The sequence below is a fragment of the Neolamprologus multifasciatus genome, chromosome 17, assembly GCF_963576455.1.
Source record: "Neolamprologus multifasciatus chromosome 17, fNeoMul1.2, whole genome shotgun sequence".
NCBI lineage: Eukaryota > Metazoa > Chordata > Actinopteri > Cichliformes > Cichlidae > Neolamprologus > Neolamprologus multifasciatus.
In genome coordinates this window covers 7,639,380-7,661,324 of record NC_140455.1, presented here as the reverse complement: position 1 = coordinate 7,661,324, position 21,945 = coordinate 7,639,380, and the positions used below count along the sequence as shown (strand labels likewise).

General features: G+C 42.4%; 1 protein-coding gene across 2 annotated transcripts in view; it reads left to right on the top strand.

Moving 5' to 3' along the window:
• The first annotated feature begins 1,911 nt into the window (after positions 1-1,911).
• The window catches only part of LOC146498870 (glypican-1-like), a 49,106-nt gene continuing 29,072 nt past the window's right edge, over positions 1,912-21,945 (top strand). Inside the window, exon 1 of one of the 2 annotated variants that reach the window (XM_085138032.1) lies at positions 1,912-2,742. In XM_085138032.1, coding sequence (XP_084994158.1) covers positions 2,592-2,742 — 151 coding nt within the window. In that variant the 5' untranslated portion in view covers positions 1,912-2,591. The remainder of the gene's footprint in view (positions 2,743-21,945) is intronic. The other variant, XM_085138030.1, reaches the window with a different exon arrangement.

Sequence of the window (21,945 nt, the reverse complement as noted above, 5' to 3'; positions counted from 1 at the left end):
TATACTTTATTGATGCTCATGGGGAAATTGCTCTCTCTGCAGCCACTAAGCAGGCACACCGAGGAGCAGTGTGTAGGGACGGTAGCTTGCTCAGGGATACCTCAGGGTAGCCGTTCAGTGGATTCAAACCCCCGACTTTCCAATCATAGGGCGACCACTCTACTTACTGAGCTATCATTCTTTGCAGTATGTGGGCCATGTGTAAGATGTATGTAGCCACGGGCTAGTTGTAGACACTCTGCTGGCCCTGTGCTGGCCCAGGACAGTTTCAGCTCTGGCCCCAGATGTCAGCCTAATGTGTACCTTAATCAAGCCATGTAATAACAACATGTGCCAGAACATAATAGTGCAAAAGTAACATGACAAAACTCTGTTCAGACAGTGAATGGACTGATCCTTACAGAGCGCTTTTCCACTCTCCCGGATTACTCAAAGTGCTCTATACAACATGCCACATTCACCCAATGACACACTTTCTCTAAACTGAGTGCTTCCTAACTACATTCGTACATATTCACACTTTTGACATGCAGACTTGAGGAGCCAGGGATCGAACCACTAACCTGATCAATAGGTGACCTGCTCCTGAGCTACAGCCACCCTCTGGCAAAGATGAGTAAACCATCGCTAGGTTTTGGATAAAGTATACACTCACAAACCTGTCAAACCTGCATTTGAAATGTTGGCTACCATAGCAGTATAGTATTGCAACATGGCATTTGGGTCTTCTAACTAAAATAGGAGAATAGGAACATAAATAGTGCCATCATTGCCAGACCTGCTTGAACTTTGATCCGGGCCAGACCTGCTTGCTATGTGGGAAAGTGGTCAGAGGGCAACAGGGCTAAGGCCCTGCAGGACTTCAAGTTCCAGACAGGCAGCTGCTGGACAACCAACCATACATAGTGGTGGTTGGCCAAGAGCCGAGGACAGAGGGAGCTTACATAGATTTAGTAATTCCAGCTGACAATGACATCAGACAAAGAGAGTACCAGGGGCTGAAGCAACAACAGGAGCAGACGTGGAAGGTCATGTCCAAAGTGGTTCCAGTGTTAAATAGAAGCATTAGAAGCTGTAACCCCTAGAGGCTTTGCATATTCATGTGCAACATCTGAGCTCTCTGTCCTGAAGAGTAATGCAACAAAAATACTAGAAGAACTCTGAGACCCTGATATGCATCTGTATTAATTAGGTACCATTTATTAGAAACCATTGCACGATCACCACCAGCTTGAAACACTGATACATGTTTATGGCAAATTCTGTCCCTACTTTCTGAATGTCACAGCAGGAATCAAGGCTAATCGAGCCAGACAGTCATCTCTCGTCTCAGTTTCCTGTTCTTAGTTGACTGCAGTTGCATCTGGTGTGGTCTTCTGCTGCTTTAGCCCCTCTGCTTTGACGTGCTGTGCATTCAGAGGTGCTCTTCTGCATATCTTGGTTGTACAGAATAGTTAATTGAGATACTGTGAAACAGTTTGACCAGTCTCCTCTGATCTTTGAATTCAACAAAGCAGTTTCACCCGGTGAATCTCTTTATAGTTTCTCTTTTCAGGCCGTTCCCTATAAACCTTACAGATGGCTTTGCAGGAAAATCCCAACAGATCAGCAGTTTGGTGCTACATTCAAAGTCACTTCAGTCAGATTTCTTCCCCATTCGTATTCTGGGTTTGAACTTCAGCAACTCAGCTTGAGCATCTCTGCACGTCTAAACGCACTGATTAGATATTCACACGAGGGATCAGTTGAACACGGGTAACTAATAAAGTGGCCAGCGAGTGTGTGCTGTTGGAAGACGTTTTCTGTGCTATATTTTTTTGTAAAGACCTGCAGGTGGCACTGTTTTGCACACGGCTAGTGCAGCACAAAACCCAACACAAAGAGAGGGAACGAGAGAGAGAGAGAGAGAGCATCAGCACGGACTGCTGCACACTCCCGTCCCACCAACACACATTTCATTGTCCCAAAGCTTGGAAAAGGGACCGGGCATGTCTCCTCTTGTCTAAAGCCGCATTCAGAGCAACATTTTTGATTTTTGATTTTGATCTTTGTTGCACTTTTTCCACAATCATGAAGCTGCACAGTCAGACCACGGTGCTGCACGGGCTTTGACACCTGCCCTCCTCGCTCGCTCACTCTGTCGCACCCCCCTCCTCTATCTCTCTCTCTCTCTCTTTTGTCTCTCGCATCTCTGCAGCTCACAACCAGCAGCACCGAGCAGAGGGAGGAGGTGGAGGAGGAGCAGCACGGTGTACCTGACACCTACAGTCCCGCGCGTCGCAGCCCCTCGTCTCTCGCACAAACATCCCGGACTGGCTGCCACGGGCGCCTCCTCCTCTCCCGTGGCTGCGTGTGTGAGAGTGAGTGAGTGTGTATGTGTGTGTTTTAGTTAAGAGGAAATCTGTGGAGTTTGAACGGGACACGTTGCTTTTGTTTGTTCGCAGACCCCCCCGCCCCCCCAAACTCTGAAGAAGAATAACCAACATAATATTAAAAAAGAGAAAAGGCAACTAAACATTGTGGATAAGGGTCTAATCCAAAAACTGTCGGGGATTTTCTGCGTGTGAGGAAAAAGGACTACACCTCCAAAGATGCGTCTGCCGGTGCTTCTCTGTGTGCTGGTGAGTCTGTGTGCCGCACCGGGCCCGGTGGCCGGGGCGGATAGAAGCTGCTCCGACCTGCGGCAGTTCTACACCGGGAAAGGGTTCACTTCGGAAAGGGTTCCTCAGACTGAGATCTCCGGTAAGTTTTCTTCTTTTTTTTTTTTTGTAGTTGTTCTTTTAATTCATTAATTGATTTGGTGGGGGGTAACAAAGAGGACAACACTTAACGCACTCCACAGGAACGATAAAGTCAAGTTTTTGTATCATAATCTTTTTTAAATTTCAGATCGCTCCAACTATTACAGGATGTTGTGACATAATTCTTAAATGACTCCCCCCCCCCTCCGCGCGCCTTGCCTTATTTTGTGGGAGTCTTGAGCGGCTGTTCAGGATGCCATTCTGTTGCATTACACATAGTCTGTGCTAGATCATTTTTATTCATAAATATTGAGTGCTTTATTGTGGTTTGCGTGAATGGGAATTCCATCTATGTTAATAAATCAGCTTAAGGTTTCTTTTTCTTTTTAAAAAAAGAAATGTTCCCAAAAGGCAGCTTTGCTGAGGGTTTATTATTATGCTGCATCCCAGTTCGTGTGTCTCATTGTGCGTCTGTTCAGCCTCTCTGTGCACTCTTATACACCCCCCTCATTCAGCATCTCAGTGTTTCCCAGTCTACAGTCCTTCAGGGTATGCTCATTGTCTGCTGAGGGCAGAAATGCAGGTGGGTGTGAGCCATGTGTCTTGTGGAGCCATTCCAATCTATTCATAGTTTTTATATATTTGTGTTTGCTGGTGTTTGTGCTCCAGGTGTGAAGAACTGTTAAGATAACCTAGAGGGGGCTGATGCAGACTTGTGTCCCGGGGCATTTTTCATTGTCTACCTTGCTGTGGATGGACTGCAGGTGTAGTGTGTGTGTGTGTGTGTGTGTGTGAGAGAGAGAGAGAGAGAGAGAGAGAGAGACCCAGTAGATGCTGGAATTTGCATAAACTAATAATTTAGGCTTGCCTGGGGCAATATCCAATCACAGCTCTAGCTACAGCTCAGCGATCGCACAACATAAGCTAATGATGAGCTAAATAAAAGAAGACGTGGTTTACACTCATTTTACTTCTTTTGTTTCATTCCTCTACTCTCATCGTGTCAGTCAGTCATCCAACTAGTCAGGCAATCATGCATTTAGTCAATCAGTGAATTACCCAGGCAGTGAAAGTAATCAGTTAGCCTGATCTCTTGTCCGTCAGTCAGACAGCACACATCAAAGTCTCTCTATCTTGTCTCTTTGGCTGCTGCAAACCATAAATGCAGATTAAAAGTGTCTTGGCCTTGGGGAAAGTGAAATTGAGCTCTTGTCCCCTTTAAGGCAATCATCTGTCGGCCTCTGTCTCCTCCCTTATTTCACCTAAAGATGGACAGACAGCAGCGAGTGTGCAGAGGAGATGAAAGCGAGGGGAGAGCAAGGTGTGTTTGTGTGCTCAGTGTCTGCGATCTGAAGGTCATTTTGTGTTGTGTCAGTGGAAATGCACACTTATGGGCGGCTGAGTTATTAATATTGGATGTGTGGGTGTGCGTTTGTGTGTGTGTGTGTGAATCAGACAGAAACCAGAAAATATATAACAGTGAGGCAAAGAATGTGAAAATAGAGAGAAAAGGAAAGAAGGGGGAGAAAAAACCCACAACCAGAGACAGTGAGTGAGTCACTCAAGGTCTGTCTGTCTGTGTTTAGTGGAAGACTGTGAAAGAGACTCGACACGACATTTTCCCTCCTCTTCCATTAAAAGCTCATCTTTTATTGACAGATGAAGAACACAATGCTTCAGTCTCTTGGACCTTGAGCTGCTCTAGTTATATGTGCAAGAGTTCTGCCTCCCCAGAACTTATTAAAACTGACGACCAGTTGGGCACAGAGATGGGGACAGGGGGAAGATTTCCCCACAACAGGGGCTTTTCAGTCCTTCTCATTTCAGGGACCTTAGGTGGGTAAATTTAGATTATCTGGCCCTCCGCACTCTGGAGGATGTCAAACCTGAGAACAAAACATTAATACAGTCTATTGGAAAAACCCCGTAGATACAACACAACAAATTCATTTTGTTTACTTCCATAACTTTTCTGCACACTAGGAGGAATGTTAAATGTTTGATACATTATATTGTCTCTTTGTTTCATTGTTTGCACTCTGGATTGGTTTTCAAGCATGCATTACAGTAATGCAGACAAACCCTCGCCATACAGGTCATAATGAAGTTATACAAAAAAAAGGTCCTCCAGGAAAACCGACAACGTGATCGTCATAAGCAATATTTGGTCATTTAGCACACTGAGCCTTACTTGCCTTCCTAATGTATTTATTATCTCTCAGGGCAGTAAACACAAGCCGAATATCTAAGCCCTGTGGCCTTCCTGCGCATGCAGCAGATTCGCATCTGGATGAACAAACACATTCCTAATGATATGGGACAAGACCCAGCTGTTGCTAATCATAAGCAGTTCACAGTTAGCGTTATCTGCAGAGCATAACAATGTTTGGGAAGTGTAATTCAGCTAGAAGACTTCCCTGGGTGACAAATCAGTATATTAGTACATAGATTAAGCAAATAAAATAGTTTTGTGCCCAGAAAGAGTACTAACAGCAGCACCTACCCAACTGAACCAGAACCATACTTGAATTCAGAGAATATCAGCATGTTTTAGCCAACATTCATGTTCCCTACAGGATGGGTTTTAATCACGCTGGGAAGCCCCAGACTTAGGATTTAGTGCCATCGTCAGGTCAAAAGTGAGAGCAAATAATGTTCCTATCAACTTTGCTTTCTGTTACGGTCTAATTAGAAAAGTTTCTTATTAGTTACGCTAAGATGATGAACATTTTTGACACTGTGAGTGTTGCACGTGATGTGCTGAATTCAGTGTTTAGTACAATGGACTCTTTTGCAATGTTGCATACATTTAGTGGCAAATTTGTAAGTAGGGCTTGATGAGGTGACCCTGAAACACCCCTTAATTATGCTGCTATAGGCTCAGATTGCTGGGAGCATAAACTATGTCTTCTATGCTCCCCTTGTATCACTCCATAAGCATAGTTCATCCTTGTCTCTCTATGCTCTCCTTATTTCCTCTTCGCTTTCCCCTCCCCCCCAGCTGGTTGTGGTCAATGGCTAATGTCCCTCAGGTTAGTTCTCTTCCTGTGAAAATAAGTTGTTTAAATATGTACAAAAACTCAAGGCATAAGGTAAAGACTCTATTAATATTAGAGCAAAAACCCCTACAAATCGCTCGCCACAAGCAAGGTAATCGCAACAATAGACAGATGGATGGATCAATGTGTAGATGAAAGTTTTGTTTGCTTTTTCTCACCATAATCTCGTTCACATGGATTTTCACAGGTGAGTAACACCAACCTGCGATTAAATGACGTGTATTTAGCTGCTTCATCTATTTCTCCAAACCAGCACAAACGTAAATGGTAAGAAGTTCAATTTTCACAATGAATGCAAAGAAAAAAGCCAAAATGTCAGCCCTGAATGGAAAGATTTAAATTGTGCAATTTATTTATTCAACCTTGATGTAACCAGGAAGTCCCATTGAGATCCAGTCTCTTTCACAGGGCAGCCATGCAAAGTGAAGACAAGGAGTGAAATGAATGAAAAAATTTTGTGGCTTGTAGCTTTTTCTAGATCTCTAGGTTTGTATTTAAAATCTAGAAAACATTCAGAAAATAATCGTGTTTTTTCCAGGATTAAACATGTGAGAAAATGTGATAAAAGCATAGTTCCAGAGTACAATCTGTGTAACACGAGGAACAGATGCTTTACATTTTTACCCTGAATTAAAAAAAAGATAACCCAAAATGACTCTTAGACTCTGCTGACATCCATTGTCCTTTAGGTTTTACACCATATGAATGGAAGTTGTCTTTCCTGATGTCTGCCTGTCTGTGTTTTTGCCTGCAAGCGTTTTTTTTCTCTTCTTTTTATACAATGTATCCTTCACCTGGTCAATAGTTAAAGGCCAGCTCATCCTATAGCCTGTGTGTGTATCTGTCTATGTGTGTGTGTTTAAAAGTCAGTGAAAGCCAACACCTTCTTCAAGGAAGACACCAAGTTTCATTCACAAATGCTTTGTCTGCGCAGAGCAGCACACACCCATGTGATCGAGTGACACACAGAAACAGATACAGCGTATATAACCTGCGCAATTCACAGGTATTGAGTTTTGACGTGTTCGTGTCGGTGTGCGTGGGTTTGTGTGGCCTACATTTTGAGTATTTGTTACATTATTTGAATGTTTGAAAGACAATATGGGAGGAGCTGAAAAGTTATGTGTTGGTACTCTGTGCAAAATGCTAATAAAATGTAGTGCAAGGACTGAAGCTAGCAAACATATTTCAAAACTTTTTTGTGTGTGAAAATGAAAACAAAGTGTTTTCAATTAATTTGTTTTATTTAAGTAAAAATGGACATTTTACACAGCATCTCAACTTTTTTTTGGACACCTCAGAAGTCAGATGAGTGCAGTGCCAGGCTTTACTTTCTTTATTTTAAATCCAGCTTTCGTCACTATTTGTTTAGAATGTAATTATTTCTCATCCTTTCCATCGGAGCTGGTGGCACTAATTCTCTGCTTGGTTGCATTGATACCGTCGCTAAAGAATATGAGCTTAATTCATGAACCCAATTAGAGAAATTATGCAGTCTCATACTGAAGCTTGTCTATATTATTTAGCTGACTGGTCTTTCCACTAGGAAAAATATCAGTGTGTATTGGTGTTGTCACGATACTGGAATTCCCAGGAAAATAGCCGATGTTCAATTTCAGTTTCAAGACTACAGGATAAAAAAGAACAAAAGAAAAACAAAAAACCGGCAGAAAAAATAACAACAGTATTTTTAATTGCTAATTGCTAACAGCTCAAAGGCATTAACATGTACACAGGCCAGATTAACATTCATGATAACTGTATATACTTCGGGGGGGATTTAGGAAAGGAAGCTTTATTGACCTCTAGTAGTCAATAAAGCTGTTACAACACTTCATAAAGTGTTGTAACATCATGCTAACATCATGCTAACTTCATGCTAACATGACTGAGCGTCAGTCACCGTTCATGTCTGCAGCTGTTGGTGAGGAGAAGAGGCGAACACGTGACTTTTGCAAATAATAACTGCCCAGTAATTTTTTTGTATTTTTAGAAAAAAAAATAGATTATTATCTGAGAATTGATTTTTTTGACAACCCTACAACTAGCAATTTTACAGCCGTTAGTTTTTAGATTTCAAGTTCTAGTTTAATTTTTTGCTTTTGTTTTCTTGCCTGATTGTCAACATGTCTATGCGAGTGATGCAGCAACTCACCGCTAATCATTTGCTAAGGTCATTTATATAAGTAAGTGTAATCACAAGGTACTAAATGACATCGATGTTTTTAATCTTCTCTGACATTTGATTAGATTACAGATTAATTTATTCACAGAGAACATCGTTGATCGATTAGTTGATGATGGAAAATGATCAGGTGCTGTATCCCTGCCATCATATAAAGAATACTTAAAGACAAACTGTGTACAGCAACACAGCATAATAAATAAAATCAGGGATCTTTCACTTCTTAGGTGAAGGTGTAGACTACTACCATGTGCAGCCACTGCAGTATTAAAGTATGCAAAGTATACAATACTACAGTATTACAAAGGATTTGGCTTAAGGTGTTTCGTCAGTTTTGCATAAAGTACTACAATATGCAAAACTGCTACTCTTCCCCATTCTAACCATTATGGCTGGTTAAATATATTGATATATTATGGCTTTCCCATCCTTCCTGCCTTTAAATGCTTTTTCTATATGTTTTATAGTTTAAATTAACTGTGATAATAGTGCGGCGCCACAAAGTTAGAGAAAACTGCATTGGAAATGTAAGCAGGTGTGAATCTTATGTAGTTTTTCTGCTCGCAGCATCTGTGAAACCGCTGTGTGTACGAGCGTTTACGAATGTGCTTGAGGAAGGAAATTGATACTGTCTGTCATCTGTCACACATCACATGCTCACTCAGGCGTTCACAACATACTTCACCAAGTGGAACACCAAATACGCAGCGCACACATACATGCACTCGCACAAACCTGCACCAAAGCTCTGAGTGCTTCTCTCTAACTTCTCTCTGCCTCCTCAGCCTCTCTCCTGGTGTCTGTCGTTTTCCCGGTGCCATGTTTTTCTAGACAGCTTTAGATGTATGAGTGCAGGGGTTGTGCACTTGTGTGTGTGTGTGTGAGGGAAAGAGAGGACTTTGGTTGGCTGTTAAAAGCAGAGCTGTGAATCTTTCATGATGTCTGATGCAGTGACATGAGAGAGAGAGAGAGAGAGAGGTGAGGAGCAACAGAAGAGGGTGAAAGCAGACGAGGAGGACGATGAGCAAAGGAGGGAGGCTCGTACTTGGTTCCCCTTCCTGTTATCCTCCCTTCACAAAAGGTGAAATGTTGTCACAATTGGTTTGATGCAGATGCTGTCTCCTGTGCTCCATATTTGATCCTTCTGTGGTGCCCTGATATTTAATGCTTTTAAAATAGGCCTACACTGCTTGGTGGATGAGTAAGCACCTCTACAGGAAAAGCGTTAGCTTGTTAAATTCCCCCCCCCCCCCCCCCCCCGTCTCCCTCCCTCTCCCAGATTTTCCCTTAGTAAGAGTAATATTCTCAATATAAGGAGGCAGTGCCAGGAGCAAAAGTTGAAGTGTTCATCAGCTGACGTACATTGCTACTATCATTAGTTTGATGCTAACTGGATTACTACTGTAGCAACTGAGTGGTGCCTCCGAGCACATCATTACTTAAAAGGTTACGATAGTTTGTTGGTTTTATATTTAAAAAATATGAAGTAAGACTCACTGAAAACCTGAGCAAGTGCCGTGTTCACTTGTGTGTTGATATTTTCTTAGATGTTATTAGGGTTAAACACCCAGTGTGCTGTGGATGAGATGCCCTGGGTTTCATAAGGCGCTGGTCCTGGTAACATTATATGGGTTGGGAACAGTGTGGTCGGTTTGCCCCCTTTGACTTTCTGGGGCTCGCCCTTCTCAAGGTGCCGTCAGGAGTTTTTTGGTTCTGCTGGCTTCATCCAGCAGCAACCTTCAGCTCACGCTGGGGCTGTTTGCATCCAAGTGTGAAGGAGCTGGAATAAGAATTAGCACCAAGGCTGAGTTTCTTAGTTGAAATGGAGCGAATGCCCACTCTGGGTTGGTGATGAGCTGTTGCCTCAAGTGGAAGAGTTCAGGTACCTCTGGGGCTGTTTCATAAGTGAGGAAACCAGGGAGTGAGAATTTGACAGATTGATTGGTGCGGCATCTGCAGTAAAGTAGATGCTGTAATGGCCTGTTGTGGTAAAGAGAGAGTGCTGAGCTTCAAAACAAAGCTGTCCATTTACCAGTCAGTCTGTGTCCTCACCCTCATCTGTGGCCACAAGCTGTGGCTGGTGACCAAAAGACTGAGATCAAAGTATTTGAGCTCTTCCTACTCTAGTACAGCGAGCTTATGACACTGCTTTCCTTGGTGAAGTGCTTTGGGATGTCCGACTGGGAGGAGGCACTGGTGTACAGCCAGGCCACACTGGAGACATTATGTCTCTTAGCTGGTTCAGATACATGCACAAGGTGATTCCATCCGTTTCAGTTTGTGTTAATTCAGTTCTTCTATTATGTTTGCTGTTCCTTAGAACTAGATAGTCCCTCTCCTCTCTGTAGTTATGGCACCGCATCCATACACACTTTATTAATGACACTTTCAGACAGTTATTAAACAGTAGCTTATAAACTATGACTCTGTGTGACAGCTCAAGTCTCAGAAGTGAAGTTTGCGATGTTATTTACTGCTCTCTTGTTTTGGAGAAGCTTATGGATGGTCCGTTCTGCTTTCTGATGTAATAAACACAGAAACACAGCTATTTTTAGAGTTGTAGAAATAGCTTTAGTCAAAACTTGTTAACCAGACCTGACACAGACTTGATGCAGTAACATAAAAAAGATTTTTAAGAGCTTTTCTGTAAAAGATGTGAAATTGCAGTGTGTCCAAATGTTTGCCTGGTGCTGTGTATATAATGTGTAAAGACTCAAGAAGATAAAATTTTCTGGTAAACTGCTGAATGCAGTCAGTCATAAAGCTCCACTTCATTTCAGCCCTCTTCTTTGTCCTTCGGCTTCTCCCTTTAGGGGTCGCCACAGTGGATTGTCTGCCTGCATCCCATCCTATCCCTAATATCCACTGCATTCCACTACAATCATCGCATATTATAGGAGTGGTGTGTAAAAGGATTTGTTTTAAAAAAAACTGTGAAGGAGTGAGAGCATAAACTGTTCTCTACACCTAAAATCAATGGTGGTACAAATCAGGATTGCTTCTTGGTAACCTCTGTCTTTCTCTCCCCCACGCTCCACTTCACACCTCTTCTCCTTCTCCTCCTCCTTCTCTCTGCCCTCCCTTGAACAGTTACTTCTCCCCTCCTTATCAGATGCTATTTTTACATTCTCCTCCTCCTCCTCCCAGCCCTGCTCTCATGTTCCCCTCCTCCACTTGAGGAGTTGAGCATCCATCTGTTTTCGAAATGAAATGATGACTTGTTTGTCGGATGTGGTGTCTGCTCAGCTGCTTTATGAGTCAAGGCTGTTTACACATATGCTCCATATATACACATATATGTCTGTGGACAGGATGGTGGTTTACAGCAGTTGGCTCGTGTGGATAACAGGCGTCTTCGGTACATAAGGGGATGTTACACTGATGCTTATTCATCTTGTTGTTGAGAGCGATAACTAATCCAAGATCATCTATTAGTTCCTTTTAAATTCTAAAAATGTCAGTCGGACAAATCAAGCAATTTGAAAAGAATTTGAATTTTTCTTCAGCACAGAACAATTTTATTATCAATTTTTCTTTTTCATTAAAGCCAACTGTAGTTTTTCATGTTCACTGCCTGAATTTAAATGAAGGAAATTGATTGTTTCTAAAAAGAAAAAGAATATAAAAACAACACAGACCAATAAAATAACTTCAGTGCATTCCCAGGCCTCCACAGTACACTCGATCAAACCATTTTTTCAACTTCTCATGACAGCGAATAAAGACGGCAGGAGTGGAAGCAATCTGCCGACTTGGCGTGCACACGCGGCATTTCGGCACGCACTTCTGCATATTAAGCAGCACACACTGCGGTTTGTGATTTCAGGCAAGGACGCGAGTACAGTCCCCTCAGCAGGTTACGTTTAGACAGACACATCAGGGAGTGTATGCTGAGGCATTACAGCTCTCTGCTTTCTGTTCCGCTAAACGCTGAAAGTCCGGCTCACCGGTGCAGAGCTGCTGCCACTGGGAACATTTTATTAATTAGGTTTTACGAGGATTAATTGTTGGAAGTCGAGTATTTCCTGCAGAGCAAGAAGAAAAACTGCCTCGTTTTCAAACGGAGCTTCAACTAGAGAGTTGAACTTCCTGTTGGTGCTCATATTGCAGGGTCAGTGCTGCGTTATCTTGATGACAAAATTTAATTAGTTACAGTAACAGCACTGGTTGGTATTAAGAATGTAATTATGTCAGATTTAAGGCTGTGACATGCAACTGTTGAAATATTTTCACGTTCATTAATAAAAAAGAAGAAACCAAAAAGGTTTTATGTAGGACTGTCATAGTTTCTCGTTTGTGGAAAGACTTTGTTCTTTGAATGTTTGCAAGGCCATTCCTGTTCTTTATGAACTGTAGGCTGTTGTTATGCCTACAGTTTTTTAATTATGTTTTGAATCCAAGTGACTAATACATTATTCCATTTCTGGCCACAGGAAAATCTGTTTCAATCATGCTAAAGTCACACAAGTGAAATCAATAAATGAGACGGCTGCACGACCAAAATTATTGTAACCGAGTGGCGTGAACTGCGTTAGTGAGTTTGGTGCACCGAGACAATAATAAAATGTAGTGAAAATGCTATGATGTTGCGATTGATTGGACTCAAGTTGGCAATTATATGCAATTATATGTGGCTGTAGCTCAGGTGGCAGAGCTTTGGCGTCCTTAGGGACTGAGTAAAGCGCTATACGGGCCATTTACCAATCCTTTTGCGATAATATGGCGATTAAATGCAATAAATCATTAAAAAAAACCCTGCTGCATCTGTTAATGTCTAAATACACAGCATTTAAAGTCCAGCCAGAACATCATAGAAGAGAAATTCAGATATTACTCCACAAATAGTGAAATAATTAGTGCAAATTTCTGCTCAGCAAGCTTTACTTAATATAGCAGTGTAATAGGCGCGTTTGCAAGGAGATGTGTTGCATCCGTGCAGCCTGACTCAGATAGATTGCAATGTGATCTGGTAATCTGTCTGCATTTACAAAGTAAATGAAAGTTATTTGGGAAGCTTCTCCAATCTGGCTGAGAGTCATGGCAGTCATTTCAAAACCAGACTGCCGCTGTTTAGAGACAGGTTGCCTCCCACCAGGCCACTTGTGCAACTGCAAGCATTTGCCAGGCATTCACCAGGCAACTGTTGCTAGCAGGTTGCCATATATCTACAACTACAGCTACAACTGTGACTGAGCTATTAGTGAATGTGAAAAGAGAAATGGTCAAATTAATCTCAAATAAACCTTTAAACAAAAGTATATATCTGAAATGTTTCATCCAGAAATACTCTTACCTGGATAACAATTCTTAAAATTGCATCTATTGTTTGATTCTTGTTGCAAAAATACAGAATCTATGAGGACACAAAATCAGCTCTTGTCAGGCATTTAACTGTGGGCACAGGAGGGAGTGCAGTATGACGGAAATCCTCAGTTCGTCATGAACTTCGTCATTTTATTCTAGTTAATTTACTGTATTAAAAACAGTAAAATGTGTTAATGTATGCATGAGGTGTGAAGTTATGATAGATCATCATTGTACACACAAACCGGGACATTAACACATCACCATAACCTTTTATATGTGCGTCAGAGGCACACATGACAGTCTGCAGTCTTCTCCCAAGTGATAGATGCTGCTGCTGACAAAATACAAAAGCGATTTTTGGAAGCTGTCAATCAAACACAGGTTTCTGCAGTCAGCTTCCTCTTTCAACACCGCCTACTCCGCTCGCCAGCAGTAATGACATCACTTTTGGTTGCGTGCATGAGTCTGAGTCTGAGCCTGATGAAGATCAAGACCTGTGACCTGAGATTACCGTGTCTTTGATAAAGCAAAAAATTAAGTTAACAAAACTACAACAAAGAAAAGAGGCCAAGAAAGAACAGCTATATCATACTTAAAAATGACAACATGGTACGTAACATAAAATAATTAACTGTTGCATTTGTCTCTTTAAACCTGTTACTATGCAGTTACTGAAGTGACAAATCTGTCACCAGGAAAGACTTTACCGACTCCCTGTGGGGTTTTATCAGTTTAGTAGCTTGAATAGAGGATGTCTTTGTTGACCACACGGTGTCCTAACAGAGAGGTCACAGCCACGTACACACACCAGCCATGCTGATAGGATCACCGGTGCAGAGTATTATCAGAGGTGGATCTGACTGAGTGCGACAGGGTATCCATGGGAGGTTTATCCGTCACGGATCCAGAAGGCAAAACGGACAGACTGGGACCCGTTTCCAATAGCAACTAAGGACGTGATCATTTTTTAATAACGTTACTGGAGTAAAAAACAATGATTGATTTTAAGGCCGACGAGTGCATTTCAAAGGTCAAAATCAATGAGAGTAACGGTACGGCATTCACGCCAGAAACCAGCGGTTCGTGGAAAGAGCAAGTTGGCGGTTTGTTGAAAGTTACCACACACATACACTCACACAATGAAAACAGCTTGTCAGCCCCCAGAGATAAAATGGTGCGGTTGGTTAATAAAGAATGTGAAATCTAAAATATCCATCGCTGTGTTTATTAGTGGGTTTCTTCCTGGTGTTTCTACATGAGGCATAAACATAGGCCTATAATTAGACTTGTTGCTGTGAAAATCCCAACCCTGTGCACGCCTGCTGTTTCCCTGCTTCTCTGAGCCTCGCCACGCTCCGAACATCCTCAGACTTTTTTATCATTTTAACCTCCCGAGTATCAGCTCGGAGGTTATTTTCTGTTATTTTTTATTGTTATTTGAAGGCATTTCTGTTTATTACATGCTTGCTGGTGGGAAGGACAGAGACTTTTATTTGATAGAGGTGGCGGACTGCATAAAAGCAGCTCCTCGGCTCATAACATGCGTATGTTATATATTCTGACGATACACAGGGGTGCCCGTGTAACATTTTGAAATGTACTTTGTTTTGTGTAGCAGCTCCGGCGCAACACTTTAGAGCCTTGCCCATGGGCACTGTGGGAGACATTATGATGAATTTCTGTGAGTAAACTACTGAGCAGAAGAAGATGTGCTCCCAGTGAAATTTAAACAGATGCTTTGCATTTTTCCAACTTTTCACTTAAACGCTATCAGTGACTGAAAGTGCAAAGAGATTTTTAAATGTAGACTGCATGACGTCTCCTGTTCTGGACTGGATGTTGGAGACATTTTTCTTTCATAAGTTCTCTTATTTAAGAAAAGGAACAACGCATTTTGATAAGTGGGCTGGTTGTTACATATTGCTTTTCTACTCGGTGCACTTTGTTAACCTAATATTCACACACTCAGCTTCCATGAGGGGTGACTAAGGGTTCAGTATCTTGTCCAAGGGGATACTTGGACATTGCAGGTTGGAGGAGCCAGGGATCAAACCAGCAGATGAATCACTCAACATCCTGAGTCATAAGTCTTGTAGGTTGAAACAGACAACTATAACCTGCACGGTTAGTGAACACAACAGTCCAATCGCACTCTTGTGGTCCTGAACCGGTGCCTCTGTGATTCAGAGCAGCTATCAATCATGATGACAGGCAGACTCTTCATAGCAAGAAGCTAATGAAAACAAACTGAACAAACATCGGTGTGATAAGGAGCCCTTAATAAGTCAGAGACCATATTGAGGGGAGCAGTTTATTTGACACGCTAACCACAACCCCATACTCACCGGATGAACTATTCGAAATGGTGCATATTTAACAAGAGCTTGTTGACGACACTGAGTGCAGATGGGGTTTATTGCTTTATTTGAACATCCGACTCCTGTGATGTGAAAGTGCAAAACCGATCGGGGGTCGTCACACTCAGTCAGCTTCTCCCTCATTCCGAGGCATGACCTGGAAACGACCGACCTAATGTTGGCCCAACCACAGGGATTTGATGTTCCCTGCTGAGAAATGACAGTGATGCTGGAATCAGCCTCTATTGTGCCCTTATTAACCAGCTTCCACACTTGCGCACACGCAAACATGCACAATAATATATTGCCACCTCTTTCACTACCTTCCCATCATCACCGCTGCCGCCGCCAACGCCGTGCTGTTGGATTAGGGGCTGATGCCTAATCTCCTGCTAATCCTGGCCTGTTAATCTGTGTGTTTGCAGTTCTTAGTTCACAGCATGATTTCTGAAGCGCTGACCACTGAGGGAATAACACACACATACTTACTGAGTCACTGCATATTTGTCTCTGGATTTTTCTGAATCTTGCCCTTCTCGACATCTTTACATTCCAAGAAACTCTCATTACAGCTCGGGATACCTAAGTGTCCTTTTGGTTTGTTTCAGTGAAACAGAGCTCCTGTTTACAGTCAGTTGTTAACACCCCCCCCCCCCCCCCCCCCCTTCGAGTTGCTGCAGTAGCTGAAGTGATCTTTGCCTCCCCAGAATTATCCTCATACTTGCACAAATGTGCACACTCACATGGAAAGATGCTGACTCTGTGCATCGTGGCACACACCATTTGGCACGTGCTGGGGTTTTTTCACAGACTGGGTGAAGGGGAGAAAAGTGGTAGTTAGCTTAAGAGCCTTTAACTACTCCAAGAAATGACATAGAATTATGGCATTATGCAGCGGTGCTGGTGCCATGTGAACACACACATTGACACACACACATGCTGAGCAGCAGCACACCGAGCTGGACTATGGGTGGTGGGATATTTTAAGTTCACTAGCTGTACAAAATAAGAAAAGGCTTTCCCAAACTAGTGAGAATTTAGATTTTGGTTTGGCTTGGATTTTAATATTAATTAAAATTGATCGGCTTCAGCAGGACGGTGTAGTTACTGCTAATTAGCACTATGTTACATGAAAAACTAATCGATTTTACTATGGATTACATAGCATCAAGATGTTAACTCTCCGGTGTTAACAACACTCTCCGGGATCTGATCTTCCAAGATCTTCTTGTCCCTCTGTGAGGACAGAGACCCTGAACGTGGGTCAGAATGTGGTTCTTGTTCTGGTGCTGCAGTGAGTTTTTGCACATCCTTTTTCTTGGTGACTTGTCTCCTTTTTCTGAAGAGGTTGCAGATGGAATTGTGGTTGATTAAGTAGCCAAATTCCAGCATTTCCAGTAAACCATTAAAGTGTGTTGAAGCACTTCTAATCCTTGTTCAGTTGCTGAAAGTAAACCAGCTGTACACCAAGACCCCAAGGCAGTACAGTGTTAGCGTTGTCTCCTCACAGCAAGAGCATCTGTGTGGAGTTCGCATGTTCTCCCTGCGCCTGCATGGGTTCAAAAGTCCAAAGGCATGCTTGTTAGGTTAATCAATGATACTTTAATTGTAGCTGTGACAATGAGAGTGGTTTTGTGTCTCTCTCCTTGGAATAGACTGGTGACCTGTTCAGGGTGTTCCCCACCTTTCACCCTATGACAGCTTAGATAGACTGTCGCTCCTCATGACCCGGAATTGGATGAGTTCTTAAAAATGTATTCAAATAATCTTACACTTTTCTTCTAAAGTTTCTGTTTTGTATGTAACATTTCAAAAATGGTGACCTATCACTTTGTTCTGTGTTGCTTATTTAATCTAATTCACATTAATTCAGTCTCCTGCCAGTTCGGCCCAGACACTGGTCTGTGACATCTAGAACCATGGGAAAATGTGCATTCCCCGACTGGTTGGTGAATAGTGTAAATGGTGATTGCATCACAACTCTCAAGCAATGTGCAGATGATGTCACGTGTTATATCTCTACAGTAGCCACTTGTGGCACGAATGACGGACCCGACCACATACTTGCACTTTCCAGCGCACTTCTTTATTCGCTTGCTGTATACTCCAAAACACTCGACGGCTACACACACAACAACAACAACAACCCCCTCAGGTCCCAGCACGTTTAATACAGGGGAGACATCATGAGCCAATGGAGCTCCGGTGTGTCAGCCTCCCCTGCAGCCACACCACAAACCACACCCTGCCACACCACAGTAAAACTAGCCATTAGTTTTGAGGCTGTTAAGCCTTGTCCGCTAGCTGTGTTGGTTAGTATCACTGCACTACTGAATAGAATGCTAACGAGAAACTGAACATCAACAGGACTTTTTTGCAGTAAAAATAGTGGCTCCAGTTGCTATTTGGAGCAAAAGTATTCTGATTCTGATCTTCCAACTGGTTCTCGGCCAGTGTGAAGTATCTTCCCACTCTAATCAATGGTAAACACCATACTGTGTTATGCATCCGCAAGCATCAGGAAAAACAACATCCACCTCTCTTTCACTTTGAACTGGTAATTTTGTAACTAAGTGTCTATCAGTTATGACCAGTGTTGGGACTAACGCGTTATTAAGTAACGCGTTACAGTAACTACGTTATTATTGTGGTAACGAGCACGGTAACTAGTTATTATGCCAAAATCAGGAACGCGTTAGTCGTTACTGGGATTTAGATAGGGTCGTTACTTCGTGTGGTGGCTATCGCGGAGCTTCCACAGATTCTGTAACATTAGCAAGTGGTGGAGGCAGCAGGTGGATGAGGGAAAGGGGACGCAGAAGGAAAAGAGACCCGAGGCGGCTGCCGGTCCAAGTGTGAACTTCAGGTAAGAAGTTATGACCTGCAGTCTATCTGGGTCAGATATAAACCAAGTTTAGGTGGAGTTTATTTTCGTTATTCTGACTTTTTCCCTACTGCGTACTAGCTAGCATGACGGAGTTTCTATACAGCTGTGTGGGTGCTATGAAGTTAATGATGTTGAACTTTATTTTGTTCATAAGTTATTAGAGTTGCCAACCGTCCCGTCTGGTATGCAGAGAAAATATTACGCGTTTCTTATTGAGGTGAAATGGAACAGTTTATCCCGTAATTCAGCTACAATGAAAAAGGCACAAAGCTGGAGTTATTCTGTCTTTACGCTGCACAGCTGCCTCTTCTTCTTTCATTCTCCCCCCCTCCCTCTCCCGTTTCTACTTCAATCATGAAAACTGATCAATGATCAGCTGATCGGCTCTCTTGTTTGTTTATCGCCCACTTTGCGCCACAAAGAGGAAACCAGCCGATGTCGCGTTAAACAACAGCAGCACGTTTAAGCTTGATCAGCTGTTGTTAGAATTTATTTAATGTTAATTTCTAGTATCAGTTGATGTTTGCTGGAGCCACAGCTGTAAAAAAGCTGCTGGTCATGATGTCGGTTTGGTTATCTGGTGAGAGGGAAACAGGAAGATGAGACCAGGAGATGTCCTTACTGAATCATCAGAGCTGAACAGGTGATGGAGAAACAGGTTTACCTTTTAGGTGACATAAATGAGTTGAAAGGAAGTTATGAACTGTTTCTGAGAGACAAATAACCCCAGGATCCTTTTTTAGGTAGCTGACAGCTGGTAACTGTGCAGGTGCGGATCTAGCAAAGTTTTGCCAGGGGGCCAGGTAGGGCATTAACAGAGAGAGGTGGGCACAAAGAAATACTTTTCTTTCTTATTCTCATTTAAAATGTCTAGCTTTTAAAAAATAATTATCTGAATCTTACAACAAAAGATTGATAGATTGATGTATATATATTATCAAAACAGTGTACATCACTATCACAACAGCGTTTGTTTTCATTCAAAGGCTTTATGATTTTTCCTATAATGGCGGCCGGTCTCGAGTCAAAACCCCCGGGCCGATTTTTTGTCCCAGTCCAGCCCTGTATGCAGCTCATCTGCAGTCTGGTGTTACCTACATCTTCCTATTCAGAAGGCAGAATTTCCGAGTTCTGAGCACAATCAAAGCACCACGACTGCAGTTTTTGTGTTGGATGTAAAAGGCGCACATGACACTGTGACGTAGGCTAGAATCATGGCAGCGGTCAATGACGGTCCAGGTGTGGGATTTCTCTCGTGGAAATATGCACATTATCTTTTCCTTTCTATTGGTAGGTGGCACAGTGCACTTGTGGCAAGTAAGCAAGCTAGAAGACTGGCAAAGTTATGGAAGCAACACATTAACAAGAGAATTCTGAGTAAAACCGAAGTTACTTTCCCAAGTAACTAGTTACTTTGAAAGTAACGAGTAACTTGAAGTAACTGAGTTACTTTTGATAGAAGTAACTAGTAATGTAACTTAGTTACTGTTTTAAAGTAACTTACCCAACACTGGTTATGACGTTAAATCACAAAATCACAGGGAGAAGCTTTATCAGACACTTAAAATGAGATTACAGCCACATAATTTACTCTTTTCCTCCTCTCTCTCTGTGTCTGCTTCTGCCTCCGTCGATGGTTTCTCAGTCCTCCCGTTCCTCCTTTCATTTCCATTTTATTGCCTCGCCACTCCTCTACTTCTCTCTCCTCTTCCATCATTACAGCTCGTGGTTCTCTCCTGCTCTGCCCTCCTTTGGCTTTTCACTGGATAGTAAAAAGGTAAAAGCGTACTTTGGGAGGAAGGCCATGTGGGACGTTAAATCACATACAGGTGCCCTTAAATGGTGAAGGGACTGTGACGGAAACACACACATGCACACATGCGTATACACACACACACAGATGTACCATCAGCCCCTCATTTAGGTAGCAGTAATTTGGCTCAGTAAGTGACAGGGTTATTGTAAGAGGCTCATTAAGAAAGGGAAGCAGCGAGTAAACGTCTGACTCAAGGGAATAAATTCAAACCACTGTGCCACTTTTACTGCTCAGCAATAAGCCGCTTTGATGTGGTGTGTGATGTCACGGCTGGGGCAGACTCAGGGCATGTGAGAGTGTGTGTTTGTTAAAAATGCTGCTTCTTATACAGCTGATTTCACCTTTTATTTGTAAAGTGATCTAAAGAAAATGTGAATATATTTCCTTCTTTTTTTTTGCCCTGCTTATTTGTGAGCACTGTACCATGCACACGTGTCTGTTGTTAAGCATCCAGAGGTCAGAGGTCACATTAGTTACAACGTGATAGGCTGTTACTGCACTAACACAGCGCGAGGTCATTTCCCATAACTAACTTTCATCTCAGCAGGAGACACGGAAGAAAGGAGGGAAGGAGCGATGCAAGAATGAAAGGAAGGAGGCAGTGACAGAGTGAAATTGAGGGATGGAGAAACAGATTTAAGGAGAAGGGTTGAAAGGGAGGCAGGATGAAGTGAAAGACTGTTAAGAAAGTTAGAAGGAGTGAGGAGAGTCAGATGCCGGCACAAGGTCAGGAAATTGTTGCTTAATGAAGTGACAAAAAACTGGCGATTTGGAGGTGGTCTGATTTCCCAAAGCTGTGTCAGACGAGGAGAGTTTTGCTTAGAAATAAACTGAAGCTGATATTTATCATTATGAAAAATTACATTGCTATAAATAGTTTCTCATCAATATTGCCCCATGTTTATGTTATGTCACCCGACTCGGTTGCTAGATCCATTCAGCTAAGCATCTGCACGCAGGGTGATGCTGCCTCTAGTCTCACTGTGTAGACAAATGCTGTAACACTGAAACAAGATGAAGCAGGTCCTAATGTGAGACAGTTATTTTAGCAAGCTAATATGCACTGACATACAGAGGTACAACTTTAAAGCCGGCTGCTGGCAGATAAATGAAGAGAAGCCGTATATGGAGCGGGATTGTTTCAGCTAGTGCGCCTTTTCATGGTTTGCACAGTTGCTGCAACAGGGAGGTGGAAAAGTTGTCAGTCTGCTTGTTGCTGTCTTGTTATGATAGAAATAATGAGAGAGTCTGTGCCAGCATTCATTCGTTCCTGAGAACACACACTGCATGAGAAGATGACTCACTGATAGGATGAGGCTATTTTTTGTTGTTCTTGGACTTATCTGAACCTGTTGAAATATTTGTATAATTACTATCCTCGTTAACTCATAGAGGTTGTCAAATGTTGTTATTACTACTTTGGAATATTGATAGTTTAATGGGCTGCAGTTCATTAAGCATTGCGCAACCATACGTACACTGCACAAAGGTCTTGAGATATCCTTTATTTCTTTATGTTTTGCTAGGAAACTGGAGAATAGCTGCAGCGATTTACTGAAACATGCAAACATAGATAGAAATGCAGGTTATAAG